Source organism: Chelon labrosus (genome assembly GCF_963514085.1).
Source record: "Chelon labrosus genome assembly, chromosome: 22".
In the NCBI taxonomy this organism is placed as follows: domain Eukaryota; kingdom Metazoa; phylum Chordata; class Actinopteri; order Mugiliformes; family Mugilidae; genus Chelon; species Chelon labrosus.
In genome coordinates, this window is record NC_140355.1 from 14,634,400 (window position 1) to 14,655,152 (window position 20,753).

General features: G+C 43.3%; 1 protein-coding gene across 1 annotated transcript in view; it reads right to left on the minus strand.

Moving 5' to 3' along the window:
- Positions 1-20,753, minus strand: part of brinp1 (bone morphogenetic protein/retinoic acid inducible neural-specific 1) — a gene marked incomplete at its 3' end in the record, with an annotated part of 87,926 nt that overhangs the window by 22,259 nt on the left and 44,914 nt on the right. The window contains exon 4 of the mRNA XM_084572819.1: positions 5,499-5,604. Within this exon, the coding sequence (XP_084428945.1) occupies positions 5,499-5,604 (106 nt within the window). The remainder of the gene's footprint in view (positions 1-5,498; positions 5,605-20,753) is intronic.

The following is a 20,753-nucleotide window of genomic DNA, read 5'->3' on the forward strand; positions in this document are numbered from 1 at the left end:
GCTCGGATGCGATCGTGTCACTCGGGATTTCACGAATCTGTGCGTTTCTGCTCGGCGTATTGTCGCTGCCCCGCGAAAACCGCGTATTTTGACAAGATATCCAGCCTGACAGTGCAAGGTTCACTAACAGGTCCGTGCTGTTTACAGTTTGGCATAGGCGCTCGCAGTAAGTAGCTGGAGGTTAAAGAAAAGATTCTGGATTGGTTTGATTCAGAAAAGGTCACTTGTGACTTGAGACACAGTGTGTTTACTTGCATTTAATCAAAAAGACAGTCTCCTCTGCCATTCCAAAGCGCCACGATCTACCCCAAACACCTTCTGTCAGCACTGATGCAGTTCATAAATGCGCCAGTGGGCTTTTTACAGTAGGTACTGTTGTGTGTTAGCCTTTTGTAGCCGGACTCAGTCCTCATCACACGCCACTGGCATTTCATTATGGGCCGTGTTTCACCCGTTGCAGAGAAAAAAATAAACACCTCTGCATGCAGTTAGACATCCCTGCAACCAATCAGAGCCTTTGTGTTGTAAACAGATTAATCGTGAAGCCCAGTCAAACAGAAACAGGGTTCATGGAGGGGTCATTCAGTCGCCTCGAAACGCTGCATATATGAACAAAGCATGTGTAGTCGAATACAAAATGCAAAGAAAATAAAGACAACAAGGCAATCTGTTTTAGTAATACTTTCAGAAGGTAATTGAAAAAAGGCTTTGTGCAGCTCCATAAAAATAGCACGCCACGTCTCTGTTTTTTAAAGGCGTGTGAAAATAGCAACATATGGATGTTAAAGCCTTAGCAACATTCAAATTGACTTTGTGTCTGTGGTTACAGCGACTGCCTGTAGGCTCGTGGAGTTAAAGCACCGACATATGTCACCGCGATGACGTGTGGGGTTATTTTTATATTTAAAAAAGAAAAAAAATTGACAGTGAGTCAGAGTTCAATGCGTGCAGCTCTCCTCTCCTCCCTCTGATGTCCACCTATGAGCTATCACCTCATCAGAAGAGGTAAGCGTTTCCCTTCAGTTCTTCATTGATTCGACATACCAGAAATCCAACATATCGGATTGGTTTAGGACTGCGGGGTCCTGTAGTTCAATCTCATCCTCTGTCCTGCAAGTCATTCCTGTACGTCACATTTGTTTGGGCACAGTAAACCTAAATGGTGCATTTCCTTTTTTTTTTTTGACATTACGATTAGTCTCAAAATATTATTTTCAGCTGTTACTTAATTTTTATTTCAACTTTAACTAAAAAAAACACACTGTATTTTTTTGCCATTAGTGTTGGCAGTGATCTGTGAACTTCCACACCAGCCAGATGTGACTCCTCCCCACAGTTTAAATGCCAAAAGTTAGCATTTTAGCTAATTGTCTGGTAAAAGGTCAATGGGCATTTGCAAATGAGACACATGGTGGGTGTTCATTAGATGTGCCGAGAGCTGCTAGTGCTTATTAGAGTAGCGCCGGACCCGGCCAGTGTCATCCTCCTCCGGGGATGGTCTGTGAAGCCCATTTATGGCGTATTGTCCGGAGAGAATAATGCTGTCAAAGCTGTTATTTTTTTGGGCACTGACTGTAAAGGGCAGTGAAGAGATACAGTAAAATGTGTGAGGGAATCTAGCTCTGTTATGTGTGAATAAAAGGGTGATCAAGCTGCTTTTTGAACCACCCTGAGCTTCACAGGTCGTTCCAAATGGCTCGATCCTCCAATGTTTTGAAGTACGCCGAGTTATAAAAGAAAAAGCATGCAAACACATGCTGGTAAATCTGCACTTCATACTTTCTTCTGTGCATTTTCCTGATTAATCAACTGCCCCTTTCATTCATCTGAAACCAGTTTTTGAAACACTTCATCAGTTTGAGTGAAGGCACAGCAGAACAGTGGAGGCGGTAATAATATGGGACACCATATTATATATTTTTTTTCCCTTAAATTAAATGTGCAATGTGCAGCAGCACACTTGCGATGTTTATGCTTATGCAGAACATCTGTGACACACACGGTAGCGGTGGCGGGTTAGGAGAATCTATTATCATACATACATTATCCTTGTGTTTATTAGGGGTTGGTTGGGGGCTGGCATCAGTCGCCACCACTCACATCAACCGTCCTCATCCCTTTAAAAGCAGCCTTTTCACATCGCGGAGAACTGACAGCCTAGTTACAGAGTGACTCCACCAGCAGCAGTTATTTCCCCTTTTTCCTTCACTTTCTTTAGTCATGCAAATTAACCCATGCCACTTTCTATACAGCTCATACTATAAATTATTTGGGGATGCATTTACAGGGAAATCTTTAGTTATGAGGCTGTTGAGAGTGGTCCATGTTTTTTAAATTTAAAAAAATGGGAGTATTGTCCAACAGCTCCTCCAAATTAAATAATATACATTGTTTGTCCATGCTGTCGGGAAGAGCCATAGAGTGTATATAAATATGGACAATGCGTCCCCACTTCCTTGCATTGGCCAAACTGACGCCATTTTCCCGGGGACACGGACGGCACCATCTTGCGACTTTGAAGCCAGAGTCTGGGCTGTACGGTCAGAGAGTGTAGCCAAGAGTGGTATCGATGACCCGCCCGCACTTCCGTCCATACCCACTCGCGTTTTTGTCTAATTAATACTACGGCCACCAGTTACAAGGAAATGTTGGATTATGCACTTATATCATTAGCTTTCTTTCCAACTCTCAGGGTCCTACGGGACTGCTTCAGCTTGTAGAGAGCATGATGTCACATCCTGTTTTTATAGCATGGAACTAAATGGAAACTAACTAAATGGAAACTTCTCAAAGACATGGACACTTCACTATTATAATAGCTACCTAAAATGACAAGAACAGTCCTTGAAAAAAAATTTATTTGCTCTACTTGCTTTGGCTTCACTTTTGAGGACCTGTTCCACCATCCATCTTTATGCAGTCTATGGGAAGAGCACACAAACCTGGTGCCCTAATCGGGTGATCGGGTGACATCTCCTATATGTAACATACATGTTTTCCAAGCACTAGTGGCTTTAAAAAATAACTACTGGTATTGGTCTAGGTAAAGATCCTGCCAATAGAATGTAAGTATTATCACTAAAAACTACTTAATTACTACCATATTATATTATTAGATGATTTAGACTCATTCATACTCATGTAAAAGCAGGATTTTGCTGTAGCTGGTTGAGGTGGACCTTATTTTACCGTATACATGTTATGTATTATTTAGTGTAGTACTTCAACTATTGATTATTTTCAATATGGATCTGTCAGCAGGTTGATTTATCCAATAATTAACTGATTGTTGGGTTTGCAAAAATTCCAAACTATAGTATGAAAACAATTACAAATAAAGTAAATTCTATTGCTAATCAATTCTAAACTCGTGGGTGGTTTAATCAATAACAATTCATCACATGCAATGTGTGTTAAAGACCTAATTTGCCAAGTAACCAGTAGCTTAAGACGTGAGAGAAATGGTTCAATAACAACAACTGAGATGAAGAGGAATTACAGCGGGATTAAATGACCTCAAATGCGTACTTAAAATGCAGTACTTGAGTAAATATTAATCACTACCACCACCATTTGCCCGACCAGCATTGGTGTTAATACATTACACCGCTGCCAATTTAAAACATGCCCCCAACCAATGTTTTGTGATGAAGATCTTTGCATCTCTGCATGTCATTTGGAAATTTCAAATATATGCAAGGAGCTCTGGCAAACATATCATAGCGAAGACCACCTGTGTTCTTCTGTCATCTGCTTGGGTTTATGAACACAGAGGAAGAATCGCCTATGGACATAGCCTCATGTTTCTTAATATACTGCAAGTGCATATTTTTCAGAAAGAGAAAACCCCTGTGATCAAGAATAATAGGCTTCATAAAACGTTTCCCGGTAGAGTCAGAAAAATAACGCTATTCAGGAGCTGACTGAATTGCAAGGGAACAATTGGGGGGGGGGAGAAAGAAATCAGAGGCATTAATCCTGTCAACGCGGGGCTCAGCTCGAACCTGAGCCTGTGGCCGACGTGAATGAAGAGACAACCGCTACAACCGTGTTAATGACAGAGTGAAAACTGTAGGGTGAATTAAATGATCGGATCTCATTATAAATATATTTGAGCAGCGGAGACCTTAAAAGCTCTCCAGCGACTACACTGCCTCTTCACGGGCTGTGTGAAGTGCCATCACTTTGAAGAGCACTATGATTGTTGGAGAACTTACACCATCAGTTGTCTTTCTAATTTAGTGCAAGACACGGTAATTGCTCTTAAAAGGACACATTTGCAGGCTGACTCGCAACACCCAACGTTTGCCCACACAAAACACATAAACACACGCACACACGCACACCATTATAATTTGTCTTAATACAAAAGCCTAAGCCAGAAACCAATTGGAAAGGCTTTTCCTTTCTATTGGGGTTATTATCAAGCCAAAAGAAAGAATCTTTCCAGGCCTGTCATCTATCAATTGGGTGACAAAACAGTCTTCAAAGCACAAGGCTAATACATTTGGCGCATGACAATAAAGCTTTCCCCAAAACCTATAGAGTGTTCCGAGTAAGTGGCGGCGGAGGATTTAAAAGTGTTTCTTTGACAAACCACTTAGTTCTCTGATTTTGGAGGACGAGTAATGATCCCTTCAGAGACGAAGGGGGGAGGTGTGCGGATTGAAAGTAAGCCTCTGTGATTCTCAAACCGGTTTTAATAACCTGCGTAAACTCAAATAAATCAAAGACGAAATCACTCTTCTCAAACACTTGACCACAGTTACACCGCCTTTCATCACTCCTTCTCCCCAGGGTGACTGTCACTCGGTGTAATTCCTTCTCTCGGGCTAATTATTGCCTGAGCCGATGTTTAAAACAGAACTATTTTCACTTAAAAGAACGTAACTGCTAATGGGTAAATGTTGCGATTTGCATAAATTGACATATGATGTGTGAGCCAAATGAGAGTACATTCATTTTCTAATACTGACAAAGCCGAATGACAGTGACTCATGTATACGTACTGAGTATATCTCTATAGATGAGAGGCTGTCTCTGACAAGAGATAAAAATAGCAGTGCCTTTACACTGTTTTAATTGTCTTAATATACATTGCACCTGCATGGAAGGTACCAGTTTCTGCTCTCACGACTGATTAGTTTGCACAGTTCAAGCAACTGTTTTGAATTTAGGCCCGTCTTTGATCAAAGCTTTAAAAGAGACTTAAGAACACAATCACATTAGAACACGAGCAGACATCTATAACCAGAAAATTGTACTGCAATCCCCAGAGGAGATTGGGGAGCAAATCTATCCCAATCCCAGCCCCAATTAAAAACTGCATTGACATTCAATTCTTCAGAGGCCACAGACCATTTCCTTACTGAACATCGGAGTATTTCATGTATGACTATAGATCTCCTTTAATTTTAATTCCAAAATGGAGTTTGACCCCACTGCCACGAGATGTCCAACATCCCGGGGAAGCGTGCGGATGTATTTCATTTGTTTACCTTGGAGATGAAGCTTGCTCTCGGGGCTCTGCAGAAGGATTGAGCTAACCGAGTCCAGATTGTCATAGCTACTGCATCCCAGGGGCCCCGTCCGTGTCTCCGTCACCTGCAAGAGAATTAGGACTCAAATGAAACCAGCGTTTCAGAAAAAGTCTGCCTGTGGGCTGCAGACATCTGCAGGATATGTGTGCACAGTGGTGAACGCTTGCAAATCTGTGTTTCTGTCAGTCTCTACATAGTATTCCCATGCTCTGGTTTATTTCTTGTATAATGCTTTAAACCTGTAATAGGGATCACAAGACCAACCAACCATTAAAAATGTAACCTGTGTTGGGCCATGGAAATCCACAGATGCAGTAGTTTATGTGATATTTAAGTGAACTGGTATGGTAAAATCCCTGACTTCATCAGCAAGCCGAATTTTAGCGAGTGCATCAAAAGGATACACTCGCTACTGAATGACAGGTATGATGCACCGACCACATCCAAAGGCCCCCTGTGAAAAAGCGTGCTTCTAAATCTCCACAGGCAAACAGTTTTGCTTTTCAGAGCCTTAGAAAAGGAGAGATAGAGTCCCTTGGAGCACAAAATGCTTGCCCTCTTCAAACAGTTCAGATGGCTAACAAGAAAGCAATGCACTACCTTACAGATCTGCATGCAGCATGAGTCAGATCTCTGCTCACACACAGAAGAAGGTTTAGGTTAGAACGTCTTGCCCAGCCACAGTCGTTTAGCTGATATGATTCTGGTTATTCGGATTCACACTCCGCCATTAATGAAAGGTTAACTCATCCTCTTAGAAGATGGGTCCAACTCCCAGCTCCTCAGCCTAACTGAGGGACGGAGGTGACGGCGGCTTGACCTCCCAGCGTTCTGGCTCAGACTCTTAGGAGACATGCAGTTTATTCTCTGGAAGGTATTCTGACCCATGTTGCTCTCAGCCACTGATGAACGGCCCACTCCAATTCAGTTCTTCATACCAATATGAAAGTGATTACAGCTGTTTAGCACATGCTTTTCTACCAACAGGGAGCATTATCAGGCGTCTGCACAAGTACAGGCTTAGTCTTGCCTTCCCCCAAAAGGACTTCTCAGAGTCCCTATCTAGAAGTGCTTAAGCTAATTGCTCAGGTAGCCTCTCAATGCGGGAGATAAGGAAGAGGACACAAGTCGCTGGTTAAACTATGGTCAATTCTAGAGCTAAGAAGGAACCCAGTGTACCTGCTAGCTTGAACGCCAAAGGGGAGTGACAAAAGGCAGCACAGGGACACTAAGCGTGTATCATTTGCAGAAGTAGTAGACGGCCATATTCACAAATTCTGGCCATGAAACACAACCAACCTGGAGCTTTTTCAGATGATGATAACAGCATCTCTGACCAAAGCTCAGAGTATGGTCCTGATAGGAGTCCATTTGACAGTGACAGTGCCCCCTGAACATCTGCTCCTGGCTACATGGAGCGGTACAGCCCTGAGCCACGTTTTGAAAAAAATCAGTTTTTAAGATCACAGCTAACGGCCCAGGCCACATGACTGACAGTGAGGAAGATGCTAACTCAGGATATCTCACTCTCTTGCAGTCACCTAGGTGAACCTGGATTTGTTAGCTTCTCATCGCTCTGATGCCTAGTTGACTGCAGAAGTGGTCATCTCAGGGCAGAACTTTTATGAATGAAGCGAATTGCAGCTATGAAACAACGTCTAACTACAAGGTTTATCGACAAAAGGAGCGAAGTCCTGAGTTAGTGCCAAGCTGCTAAATCAGATTGAGATCAAAAGAGCGACCGGTTTCCTCCAACCTGCATCTATACAAAACGGCAGAAAAATACTACAACCTTTATCGGACCACAACTCTTACAGCCGGCTCACTACAACAGAGATGATCAATAGCTAAAGGAGCAACATGCACCGATGAACTCTTTTCAGGGACTGGGTGACTGAGCATAGATAGTGACTGTGTATGATCTTACCTACGGTGTCTATACATGTGTCTATTTGGTTTATCCATTAAGTATTAGTGTTGTGCAGAAGTTTTGCTGCACCACGCCACTAGTTGACAGACATAGTGTCTTGCATGTGAACTAACATCCTTTTTTTTTTAAACCTGGCACCTAAAGAATCAGACACAACATCACACATCTAACACAACCAGCCATGAGCAGAGTTAAATCTCCTGCTTAGAATCCTTTGTCCACGGCGTGCAGGTGGCACATAGAACAAAGGAAGAAAATTCTTTGAGACACACAATCTCTGTCTCTCACTCACTAACCATTCGTTCTCCCTTTAAATTAGACGTACATATGTTGTGTTTTCATTTATAATCCTGCAAATAAATGTTTTTGAATACAGTATATAAGCTGGTCTGTTTAATGTTGTAGAGCAGTGAATGTTGCCAACGTTGCCAACCTATAGTAAAAAAAAGGAAGAAAAAAAATAGAATATACTTTACTTTCTATGTGGTTAGTGACGGTCACTGTTACCAGGGTGGTGCCCCATAATTATTAAGAACTTAATATTTCCTATTATAATAATTATTAATCATAATATCTTCATTGTAGCTAATAGCCATATTTGCTCCTACAAAACAACACCTGTTGTTTATATTTATTTTATATTTTATTACTGCTACTGTCAGAGTATAGTGGAACAGTTTTTTTTTCCTTTTTCAGTCACGTACACCTTCTTGTGTGCTAATTGTACCGGGTTCACAATGGTGTATTTGCACCCTGTTGTCCGCAGACAAAGGGAAATTAACAATGCAGAATATAATGAGACAAAGGAAGTATGACTTGCATTAAAAAAAAAAAAAAAAAACTCTTTTTATACTGCGCATTTGTAATCTATAAACTGGTGACACGTTCACCTTGTCCAAGGATGCGATTTCCTTTGCAGTCACGATTTGAGGGGGAAGTGGCCTTTTTATTTTATTTTTTTCCATCTTAACTACGTGCTTGTTCTTTTCCCCCCAACAATAGCGCAGAAACAATAGCAGTGCTTTTTCTTGCCCACCCGAACCATTGTCAAAAGAAATAATGACACTATTCAGATGTGAAGAGGCTGCTTTAAAATATATAGCCTACACAACTGCGACGGTCGCTGCACTCGAGAAGAAAGGAGACAAAGGGACGCTTCCTCGTTAAATTCTCACAGTAGTTTTGTAATGGTACTTTAATGCCGTTCCAAGAAGCCAAATAAGTACTCAACGGAAGAGATTAGGAGGGGGAGATGAATCTAACCAAACCCTCAAGTGTTTTCTCACTAGCACACAAAAGCTTTAATGAGAACTTCACAGAAAATTGAAACGGAAACCAAATGTTGAAATTGCAACCAGTGTCATGTTCTTGAACTGCAGAAGTGTGGAACTGAGTCAGACCTGACTCACAAATTTGAGGACTTGACCGGACACAGACTCACGACTCAGCTCGGATCTGACACTGCTCCCTTGTAGCCTGACTTGGATTTTTGGCGAGTGGTGGTGATGGTGATTATGTCCAGGAATATTTATCCATTTTTACATACAGTCAATGGTTTAGAAAAAACAAGAGGTGTTGTAGGTTCTTTTATTTGATCCAAAAACAGACAACAAATCTGAATTATATGGCTGCTGTAGCTGCTGACGTAACAGCAACAAAATTGCAAGAGAGCAGAACGTTCGCATTACTCCCTTCGTTGAATATGAATGATTTATGACAGATTGCCGCGTGTACGATGCAGTCGCCGTGATTTCAGCCCTATACACAGTCAGTGCTTCCGAGACTGATACGCGGCCATGCAGGCTGCTGTAATCAAAATCTTGTCTTATAAAATCGATAGACAATCAGAAATGCAAACGTTAGCTCGCTAGTTGTCACTGATGGATGGCCGGCAGCCTAAGCCTACTGCTTCTCCTAAATTAATAAAAAAACATTGATATACGTTAATGTTACTGTCACCGCACAGACAAACACACACACTGTATACGCAGAGAGAGTTGTTGATAATTGCGAGTTGCTTGTAAAATCGATAATATGAGCCTAATAAAGATGTTTATGTGTGGTATGCATATAGACCTATATATATGGCCTTTACTTTTCAATTGAATTTCCAGAAAATTGCATATGAACTTTTGTTCATCACCCAGCTATTTAAATCTGAGTCTAATGAAAAGTGCTGAAGGCTGAGTTGTGGTCTTCACAAAGGGTCTTCATATTTACACAATGTGCAACACTGATAAGTTAACCAAATCACATATGTTACTCTGCATGATATCCACCACATGGCCTCAATATCATGTCATTCCACACTCTGTATGTGCGTGTGATTGACAATATTATACCGCTTTGCCTGTCATTAATGTTGATACTATAGCAGATGGTGGTCTGACAAACAGGAAATTAGACAGATGTATATCTTACACAACCATCAGGCTGTTGGGGGTGGGACATAATCAGAAGACCGACAGGGACAGACTCTTGGAGAACTATATAATCTTCAGTGTTCAAGCCATATGCTCTACAGTAATGTGTTAGGGCACGTGATAGAGCTGTGCTATGTTAAGCATTTTTACCTTAGCCTCTGTAGTGTTATTGAGCACCTTTGGGTCCTATGAGTTGAGTGGAGGGGCCTCTGTGGATCATCCCACAGATACTTGATCAGTTTGGGATCTAGTGAATTTTGAGGCCAGGTCAACACCTTGTGCTGTTCTTCTTGTTTTTGAGTTGTTCCTAAACCGTTTTTGTGCCTGTGTCATGCTGCATCCTTTATAAACCGATAACCCACAACGCTATTCTTGCCTATATGGTGTTCGTCCCTGTTTTGCCACAGAAACAGCCCTGACCTGGTGAGGCTGGGACTCTATTAGACCTCTGAAGGTGTGTTGTGGTATCCGGCACCAATAAATTTGCAGAAATCTCCAAGTCCCGCAAGCTGCTAGGTAGGACCTCCATGGATCATTTGTCTTTTGAATTTGAGGCCCAGTGAACACCTCGTGTTCCTCAAACCATTCCTGAACCATTTTTGCTTTCTGGCACGGTGCATTATCCTGCTGAAAGAGGCCACTGCCAACAATGCTTAGGTAGTAGGTGGTACTTGCCACCGACATCCCCCGTGTGTCGCCTGAATGGCAGGACCCAATGTTTCCCCAGCAGAAAATTGCCCAAACCATCACAATGCCTCCTCTGGCTTGCCTTTCATCGGACCGGGCCACATTCTTCCATTGCTCCAGAAAGTGGTCCAGTTCTGAGGCTCACATGGCCACTGTAGGTGCTTTCGGCAGGCCTACTCTGTGGATGGCAGCCAGCATGGGTGCTAGTCTGTGGCAGCCCCATGAGGGTACTGACGCCTTTGTATCAGTGTTGAAGCTTTCAGCAATTTGTGCGATAATAGCTCGTCTGTTGGATCGAACCACACAAATGATCTGTTCAATCTATTGGTGCAGTGTCATCAGTTAAATTAAAATCGTTTGCATGGGAAAGATGGGTTTAAAATTAACTTTTGCTGTCATTTGCAACAGTATTAGTATGCATTATAGTATCATTATAGACACTAAAAAAATAGACATTAATGTTCAACCCATTGCATCTACATGGTCAAACATCTCCAATCAAGTTCCCTTCTTGATTTCCCCTCCAGCCAAGCAACAAGCTTTGAAATGTTCTTGATCACACTTAGTCATTAAACATATGGAACACTGACAGCACACAATCACTCATGGGGGGTGGGCTATGCAGTGTCTGGTGGGCGGGGCCGTTCAGGAGGATAGGACCGCTTGTGTGGCCTGGCCTCCAGCGCAGTGTGGTCACTACCTCCCAATTTTAATCGCAAACAACTCACATCTCACAAATACCCATAGGTGGGGGTGGGGGGGTGACTGGGTCGTCTTGTTCCCCTGTTCCCTGGGTGCGCCGGGGTGGCGGTGGGGGGGCTGGCAGCTCTCCCATGGGCCTGCGGTACCTGCCGGCTGTATCGCTGGGGACCTGCCTGATCCGGTGGGGACCTCGTTCTGGCAGGGTGGTGGTCCAGGTGTGGTGGCAGCGTGCCGTGGTTGGGGGGACTGCTTGGGGGGGGAGTACGGTGGGGTGGGGCCCTGTCGGGATGGGGGGGTCCCTGGGTGCTTGTCTGGCCGTTGCCGGCGGGGGGGTGTAGGGCCCTGGAGATCTGGGGGATGGGTGTGGCTGCCGACTGGCGGTCACGGTTTGTTTGTGGTTTGTGTTGTTTGTGTTCGACTGGGTGAGTCACAGGGGGAGAGCGTGTTAGAATGAGGGAGGGGGGAGGTGAGTAAGGTGAGTGCACGGAATGAGTGGGAGAACCTGGTGGAGGGTGTGAATGAGTGAGGAAATGAGAGGAGGGCTGAGTGGGATGGGTGGAAGTGTATGAGTGAGTGGGTGTGCAAGTAGGTGGCAGGGGAGGGTTGGGTGGGTGGGAGGAAGGGAGGGGGGGCGGGGGTGGGTGCTGCCGGGGTCCCTGGGCGCGTGGCTTGGGCGTGGGGGCGGGTGCTGGCCCGTCCCGGGCGGCCGTCTGGGGCGGCCTGGTCCTTGTGGGCGTCGGCTGGGCCGCGTGTCTGGTGGGGGTGGGGGGTGCTGCCCTCGGGCTCGTGGGGCCGTGGACCCTACTCCGTTCCTGTCCCGGGTGGCTGGTTGCCTGGCGAGGTTGGTGGCTGCCTATCTTGGGCCGCCGGGGCCTGCTCGCCGCAGCTGGGGGGGGGGGGGTTCTGGCCGGGGGCCTCCTATGCCACCGGTTGGATGGAGGCATGTCCCTCTGTGGTGTGGTGGTGGGGACACGCACCCTGGGGTTGCTGCTGGTGGTTGGGGTCCTGGGACTTCCTGTCCATTGTCTGCTCTCCTTGGGGGAACGGTTGCACCATCACAGCCATCTTTAAACACTCTTCATCCTCATTCTGCATGGTGACACAGTCACTGCATCCTCTGGTGAACATTTAAACCGTGTATACAAACCGTGAACATTAAGGACTACTGTGGTTTAGTTATCTGCTGTGTTATACAAACATGTATGTGTAGACTTAAACACGAGTGTATGAAACTTTTGTGCCATGGTTGTTGTCTACCCCAGCGTAATCTTTCTCTTTTGTGTGCCTTTTAGGATTGTCAGCTTGCTCTCCGGCCGAGACCGGGTGATGTTCTTTGTTGTGTTTCTCAACAGGTGTAGCAGTTGCTGCTTGGTGTATCCCTCTTTTTCTCTCCATCCCCCCCCCCCCCTTTTTCTCTCAACTCCTGTCCACTCTATCTTTCCTTCTCTTTCTCTCTCCGTGTCAGGTTCAGCAATATTATGTAAAGGTCCATCCACCAACATGTATAAAAAATAAAATAAAGTTTAACTGAGATTATCAAGAGGAGCCTTATCATTCATAAAGCTCCCCTTGGCAAATCAAAATCTGCTCAGCACAATATAAAGAACAGATCATTATTCTGCTTGCTTCGATGCTGGACAGGACAAAAAAAAAAAAAAAGAAATGTTCTTGACGGACTTGCATAAAGTGCACGCGCAGATTGATTACAGACCTAGACCTGCTAATCACACTCCACCATCTTGCTGGCTGCTGACGGCGCTCTTTCTCCTCGCTTTTGTTGTGCTTATCACCGAATGAATTACCTTCTATAAAAAGGTTGTGTTGCATGATACACGGTGACTGAGCATAGTGAATATCTGTCCTCTGTCACCCGCTGACATCGTCCCAAGCGGCAAACGGAGGCGGCTGAATGAGCAAGCTGAGGCACATTACATACGAACCGTGCGCTTAAGAATGAAGGCAGCTTGCCACGCGGTTATTTTTCTCCAAAAATTATGATTCCAAATTAAAGAGCAGCGTACCAAGCTTTATGGATTACCGAGACTGACCCTTGTAATCTGAATGACCTTAGGAGAGCCGTGTGCGCTACTTGTTAGGCTCTCTCTCGTCTTTAACTCCAGCACACACCATAAGAGTGCTGTGCACCAGATTATGAAAATGGGGAGTATAATAAAAATACAAGGAGCAATCAAAGGAGTGAAGTGGGCCGAGGGGGACTTAGAGGATTTGGATTATTAAGCAGAACACAACAGTGAAATCCCACCGGGCCCAGACTGTATCACAGCCCACAGTCAGAAACCACGGTTCTGGAACATCCTCTCTAATTGTCATCTGTCATCAAGAAAACCATCTAACCAAGTAAATAAGCGATAATGCACATGAGATCCTAAGTTTCTTCTGTCTCTGTGTTTTCTGTTGGCAACCGAATGTACATATGCGATCCCCCCAGGCCCCAAATGTTGTAAAACTAAGTTTCTTTCCTCCTGTCTGTGCAAACTGTTTTTGTTTTTCAAAATGCAAAATTCATCGGGATGACAGACGTACAATGCATCCGCGGTTCCTCAGGTATGTGTAGGAGTATGTGTGGGTACCGGACGTGTGTTTGTATTGAGACTCAATTATATTGCTTCTTTCTACTCACATTAAAATAAATCCTATGTGAGCTTGTCTCTGCCAGTTACATGCATAATCAGTAACCAAGTGCATCAGCCAAACATTCTGACCTCAAGCATATTTAAAATTTTTTGGTTACATGTTTACACCTTAAAACCACTGCAAACCCACTGGCGCCCATTAACTATTCCAGACATGTTTCTCACTTTATGTGATTGGAATCGGCCTCGTTGACCTGCTCTAATTAGGCACCTGTTGCAAACAACGCGTAGTGCGACTCATGCCAGGATGTCCATGTGCTTCCAGCACGCAGGCCTATTCACTCCTATAGCTGACCTTTGTAATGCACCTGTCTTTGATATAGCACCAATTAAAAATCTAATTAGAATTTATATTTTCTTAAACACAAAGAAGAACATTTGGCTGTTAACACGGGAGGCAAAGGTCAGACAACAATAGAACTTAAATATTCAGAGAGTGGGAGAGTAACTGCAAAATGTTCTTGCATTGTGAATTCATTTAAATCATCTTTTAAGTTTTCAACATGCGATTGTCATATTATGAGAGTTTCCTCACACTTAATCAAAAGTAGCCAGATTGGGCAGTTTCTCAGCAGATTGGGAAGTTCTGAATTTTGTTTTGCAGGCTGGGATGATTTTTGGTGGTTTTTCAAATTACTTTTTAATGCCGATTTGCAGCAACGTGCATTTACTCCTTCAAGACAATGTGTGTGCACATATAAATGCGTGAGTGCGCCAAATGTGGTCAGCTTCTGCGAAGAGGACAGTGCCAATTTTATTGTCATTAGTCTGTCTTCACATGACAAGCAGTGTTTAGTACAGTTGTTCTCGAAGCCTCCGTATGCCTGCCACTACATCATCAGATGGCTTTGTTGTAGCTAGATGTGAGCCATTGTGGTGGTTGGGTGATAGGGGTTTTTTTTGTGTCTGTTTTTAATGAGATGCTTGTTACGACCTAGCTCACTAGGGGTAAAGGGGCGCAACATAAATGAAGCAGGAGGAAATAAGTTCAAGTGGTTGGAAGAGAAAGGAGCAATGGATACTACTTAAATCAAATAAAAAGTGAATAAAGTAGCAAAGTTACCCATGTCAACTCTTAGCCAAAACAGAAAACAGACTGGAGTAGCACCCCTAAAACTAATGTTTCTAGACACAATTCTTCAAAGTGCAAACAGGAATATGAAATCAAAGCAGAACTTAAATCTTGTCTCTGCTCCAACACAAGAATTCTTATCCTTATAACAACACAAACTAATTCAAAAATTCTACTAAACACAAGCGCCTAACAACATTTCTCTAAGGAACTGACACAGAGGCAAGCTGTTCTTCTCTCTACACACAGCTGCCTCGAGTATTCGTATAACGACGCTTTTAAACAGCTCGCCTGATGGAGACAGTCTTCGGATTGGTGGAATGGACGGAGATGGAAGGAGGGTCGGAGAGGAACCAGGAAGTTGGGAACCCGACGAATGGACGGAGATGGAAGGAGGGTCGGAGAGGAACCAGGAAGTTGAGAAACGGACGAATGGACGGAGATGGAAGGCGGATCAGGGAGGAACCAGGAAGTTGAGAACCGGACGAATGGGCGGAGATGGGAGGAGGGTCAGAGAGGAACCAGGAAGTTGAGAACCTGACGAATGGGTGGAGATGAAAGGCGGATCGGAGAGGAACCAGGAAGTTCAGTTCAGTTGAAGCAGTTAAACACACACAGAAATACTCTGAGCCGTAACAAAGCTACACTAGCATGAGCCGTGTGTTGTTAAAGTTTCACACAATATATCAACCTAACATTTTGGGCGGTTTTGTGTGCGTTCTGGTAGTTTTTTAAACAGTTGTTGGGCTGGAAACCTTCAGCTGTGTCTGGAAACATTTACTTTTATTTATGTGCCCATATAAAAAAGCATAAACACTCCTTAAATTTCACATTAAATAGCTCTGTAATAAGTGGAATAAAATAAAAAAAAAATCTCCATCTGCTATTAGCTTTTTATTTGCTTTGCCACTCTATGAGAATGGGGAAATCATAGATATTAAATATTATCCCCGACTGCTTACACTGACTGCATCAGTGTGCAATAAAACCACTGTTCGCAAAGTTCATTAAAATTATCACAGCATATGGGGCTCTCATTATTTCCCATAATTCCTGTAACCTGTCATGGGAGCGGCGCGTTCTCACTTCAGTTTCTTCGCGCCACGCCGAGACGAGTGCATCCTCTGAAACCAAACCCTCGCAAGCTGCATTTCAACTTGAAAGACCACGGAGAATTAAAAGGTGGTTTGAAGCAGCGCGAGATAAGGAAAACAAGTGATGAAGGCAATAAGATGGGTGAGCGGGACAGGGAGGAAAGCTGTAAGGTTCAGCCGTCTTCATTGCTCATCTCTGCTGAGCCCTCCTAATCGGCCCATCACCTGCCATTTTCTTTAATGACTTGCTATTTATGGCTACATAGAAATGAATAGACTTGCTCCTCAGTAATTCTCCAAGCCTTGTAGTGGAAGCTCTCTGAGGACATTTTTTTTTCTGCCTTGTTCATATTATATTACGGGTGGCTGCAGTGTTCCTGTAAGTCACGTTGGAGGGACGGGGCAACCGTATTTTATGTGTAGTGGCCACATTTCATTTCAAACACATTTAATACGATTATTTGTATGATTTTTTTTAAATACTGCAACGTGCCAAGTGTAAAAGTTAATGTAACTCATTATTTTTTGGTGATGCTGGGAAAAATTATAAACTTTGGGGCTTTTCTAATTATAACAGTGGAGCCCTGAAGTATTGTAACTCAAGACACACTGCATATAAAATGTGTCATGCTTGCTTGTGGCAAATGCAAATGAGATGTAAACTGCTCCAAACTTGGCTACTGCAGTTGACAGAAATCTGGGTCATACTGTATACGCGTTAGATTCCCCTTACCTCACACAAGGTTCATATGACTGGACTGTGAAATGAGAATTAGGACGGCAGCTGTGGCTGCGGCTGGTACCTGGTACGCCCCCCGCTCCGCCGGCGGCAGCACTGCAGCATCATCAGGAAATATGCATATCGATGTTGTTGGTGTGAAGCTGCTCAGAGTGACTGTACGCGTAGGTGACCTTGCGAGGGGTGCAGCAAGCACGCTCCCTTGCAGGAATGCACCCTCCTCGTGCTCTTCATGCGTGAAAGAATATGGAGTACGCACGCCACCGCCACTGCCAGCCGTGCAGTCACGTGCGCTTGCCGACGTGGTGGCACGCAAGCGCGCTCAGCCGATTCCTGCATAATCGCACCTTTCTCCAGGAAGACACTCACTCGTAAATTTGATGTTTTCTTTCTATTAAAACACTCCATTGGGTATCTTATTTTCATTCCTAAATGATACCTCCCTCCCCGCTGGAGTCCTGGCTTGCAGCAATCAAGTTTAGCTGCAGAAAGACAAATAACCATATGTCTTTTATTTCTATCAGCAAGGTATGATATTGTTCACAGTAGGAAGAAATCTCTTATGATCGGAGCCATGCTATATTAATATGTGTGGGTTTGTTTGTGTCTGTGTGTACTGCACATATGTGAGGGCTGGTGAAGAATACAGGTTTTGGCAGCCGAAGAGCTATAACATGATTTATAATTCAGTAAAAATGAATAATACTCCATGCAGGCTTTTTTTTTTTTTTTTTTCTTTGTTTTTCTGTTTAATAAAACAGCCGTGACACATTCACATTCTTTGGGATAAATGATGTACAGCGGGAGATCCCTCCCATACTGTAAGATCTCATTACGTTGTAACCCCGGGCCAGCTTGTTCAGTACTAAGAGCTGCTTGTTTGTTTGGCTGAGGGTATATATATGTATGCCTGCATGCTGCCGTGGCTTTTTCTCTATGTGCATGTTTCACACAAGGGAATGGAAAACAGACAATGGTAGAGACTGAATACACGGGCTTTCTTTATTACTGTAATTTCTGATTGTTTTGTCTTGCGTCACGCGTCTTTGTTATTTGTTTATCGTCACATTAGACGTCAGGTCTAAGATTTGCCTCACTGTGCAGACGTTCGGAGGCAGGGATATGTATGTGCCTTGATTGGTTTGATTTGCTTTCACATGTAGCTAAGACCTCTTTAAGCTTTGCAGAGTCTAAAGCCCTGTCTGCACACAAAGCAATTTGCTAGTCGCCTCTCCCTTTGTAGCTGACAGTTGGTTGCCAGTGGACATTCAAGGATCCGGCTGCCTAGGTAACCCACATGTATATTTTTCACATCAAACGAAACAAGAAGAACATTAAAATATAAGTCTTCATGGCATCACTAAAAGAAAATCAACTGTGGCACCGCTCCATGTGGGTCTACCTGACATCTTGTGTCCTTTGCTGTAGATGAGTTGGGAACTCTGTCATATACACAAAGTAGATCGTCTTATGTCAAGCATCGCCTCAAAATTGAGAATAGTTCAACTTGGTACCCGCCCACTTTGTGTCGCCACAGTTACCCACTGAATTTCATTCAGCACTCATTCAACATTCCACCGTCTCTTCTTGCCACATTGCTAATAATCTCAAACGTTTGATCGAGAATGAAAGGTTTCATAAATCCATTCAGATACTATGCACACAGTCAGTCACCAGTCCAGAGATTAAGTGGAAAGCAGTTGGAGGTAGTCCGCACACACATAGCCACCCCCTGCCGTTTAAAATACGCCTCACATTTAACTCTCTGGCTATTGCCGATTTTGATTACCGGGGAATTTCATTTAACAATAAAATCTGTTCTCCTTAGGGACCAATTTTATAGGCAACCTTAATAGAGCTCCATAATGTGTTTTCAGTATTCCAACCATGGTGGCTCGCACAGCATGTGCAACCTGTAGGAGTCCAATAACAATCAAACAATTGTTTGTATTTCTCATTGATGGAAAAAAAAAGCAACTGTGTTTATAATGAGGAAGCTTTGCATTAGTGCCTGCACAGATGTCTGATGTCATCAAAGATTGATTGTTATATACCCTGCTGGCTGTCCTGATGTTCACGTACTGTCGCCTCATTAGTAGTCTGATAATGACACAGTTAATCAAGAAGTGCTTGCAAAAAAAAATTATGCACGGCACAGAAGCACATGAATTTCATATTATTTTTTTTATTATTTAGATCAAAGAGGGTTTTGAGTGCAGAATCTGTTTACTTCACTTCTATTTTTAAAAACTGGATTACTGAATCCCACTGTGTAGTTGTAGAATCCATACCGTAGGATTCAGTATCCAGCGCACACAATGAGCGGGGGGTACGGGATGTCGCAGCAGACCGTTGGTTTCAGGTTTGCCATACAGTGATTTTGAGTTTGTAGCATCTTATATAAGTAATCAAACTGGCTGCTGTATTTTCTCAAAGCTCCCTAGTTTGGTTCTAGGGTTAATGCTACTTATCAGAAAAAAGGATCTGTGATATTAGGCAAAGAGCCAAAGAAAAGCTGGCGGCAAACCAGTCAGAACATTTTGCAGAAGAGAGGGGCCATCCTCCAGCCTGTGTCTGACATCTGCACAGTATCTCCACATTAATGTTTCCTTTCTCATGAGAATGCAATACAACAAAATATTCTTCTTTCTTTCATTTGTTTTATTGGTCTACTAGATGTCCACTGGTGAAATCAGCAAGGTGTGTTTTTTGACCATATTGGTTTAAATCCTCCTCAGTTGTATCTTGTTGCAAACACTTCAACAATTTTAAATAACACAAGATGCTGCACATACTGCAGTACAAGAAGCTTTCTGTTAATGAACTGCCTGTCCGTCTGCAGCCGACAATAGTGGAAAAAAACTATATTTCTGTGTTGCCATAGAGAGAGGGGCCTGGCTGTCGGCGGACCTGTTCCATAGCTGGCTGGGAGTCCATCACGTCCTCTCCATTAAATTAACGGTCTGGCTTCTGAATTGAAAAAGAAAACTTCAGAAAGTTTCTTCGTATTTCAAAGTGGACGATGCGCCTTCCACGCTAGCCGCCGTAGCTTCCAAAATGATTTCCACGGTCTCTTGAGCAGAGAATCATTTTGCTATGCATCTCGTCATACTGATCGATAGCGATAAGGAGGCGCGAATGCAAAGCTATTTATTTGCTGTGTACCCCCGACAAGAAAATCTTTAACATTTAGATTGTTTCGAAGCAGCATTACACGGAGCGTTACCGGACACTGTGTAGTTGCGCACGCAAAAGGAGAAAAGATGAGGAAAAGACGCAGACAGATGCTTGCGATGCATGAGGACATGTACGGTACGTGCGGAGACTGGAATGGCACTCTGCATTTCTGACAGTTACAAATGCGTAGGTGGGCTCATGCAAAACTCTCTCTCTTTTTTTTTTTTTTTTTTTTTAAATGTTCTTCACAGAACATAAGGCAGGGAGTAATTAAATGAGCCGGTTTTCTCATACTAACATGAGACCTATAATAAAAAGACCTGTAATTAATGGTAAAATGAAAACGTTTAATGTGTCCGCAACCCTCAGGGAGACACAAGGTTAGAATCTATTGTCACGATGTAAAAATTTACATTTGTGACCTAAAGTAGATCAAACAGCTTAACGGTGATTAGTTTTAAGCTACGGTAAACATGATTAACTGTGTGATAGAAGAATACAGTTTGTGTATTTTTTCATTTTTATTTATTTTTATTTTTCGCAACCAGCTCTTGCATTGGTTTTGTAGTTTGAATAAATCTAAAATCATCAGTCCAGGCGTTAGACCATCTCACGATATGGTCTAACACCATGTCCTACGATAATATCTAAAATAATAACAGCAGAAGTTCAATACGAGTGAGAGTCAAGTGTCTACGTCAGATATTTGCCTCGGGCTGATTATTATTAGCGCTG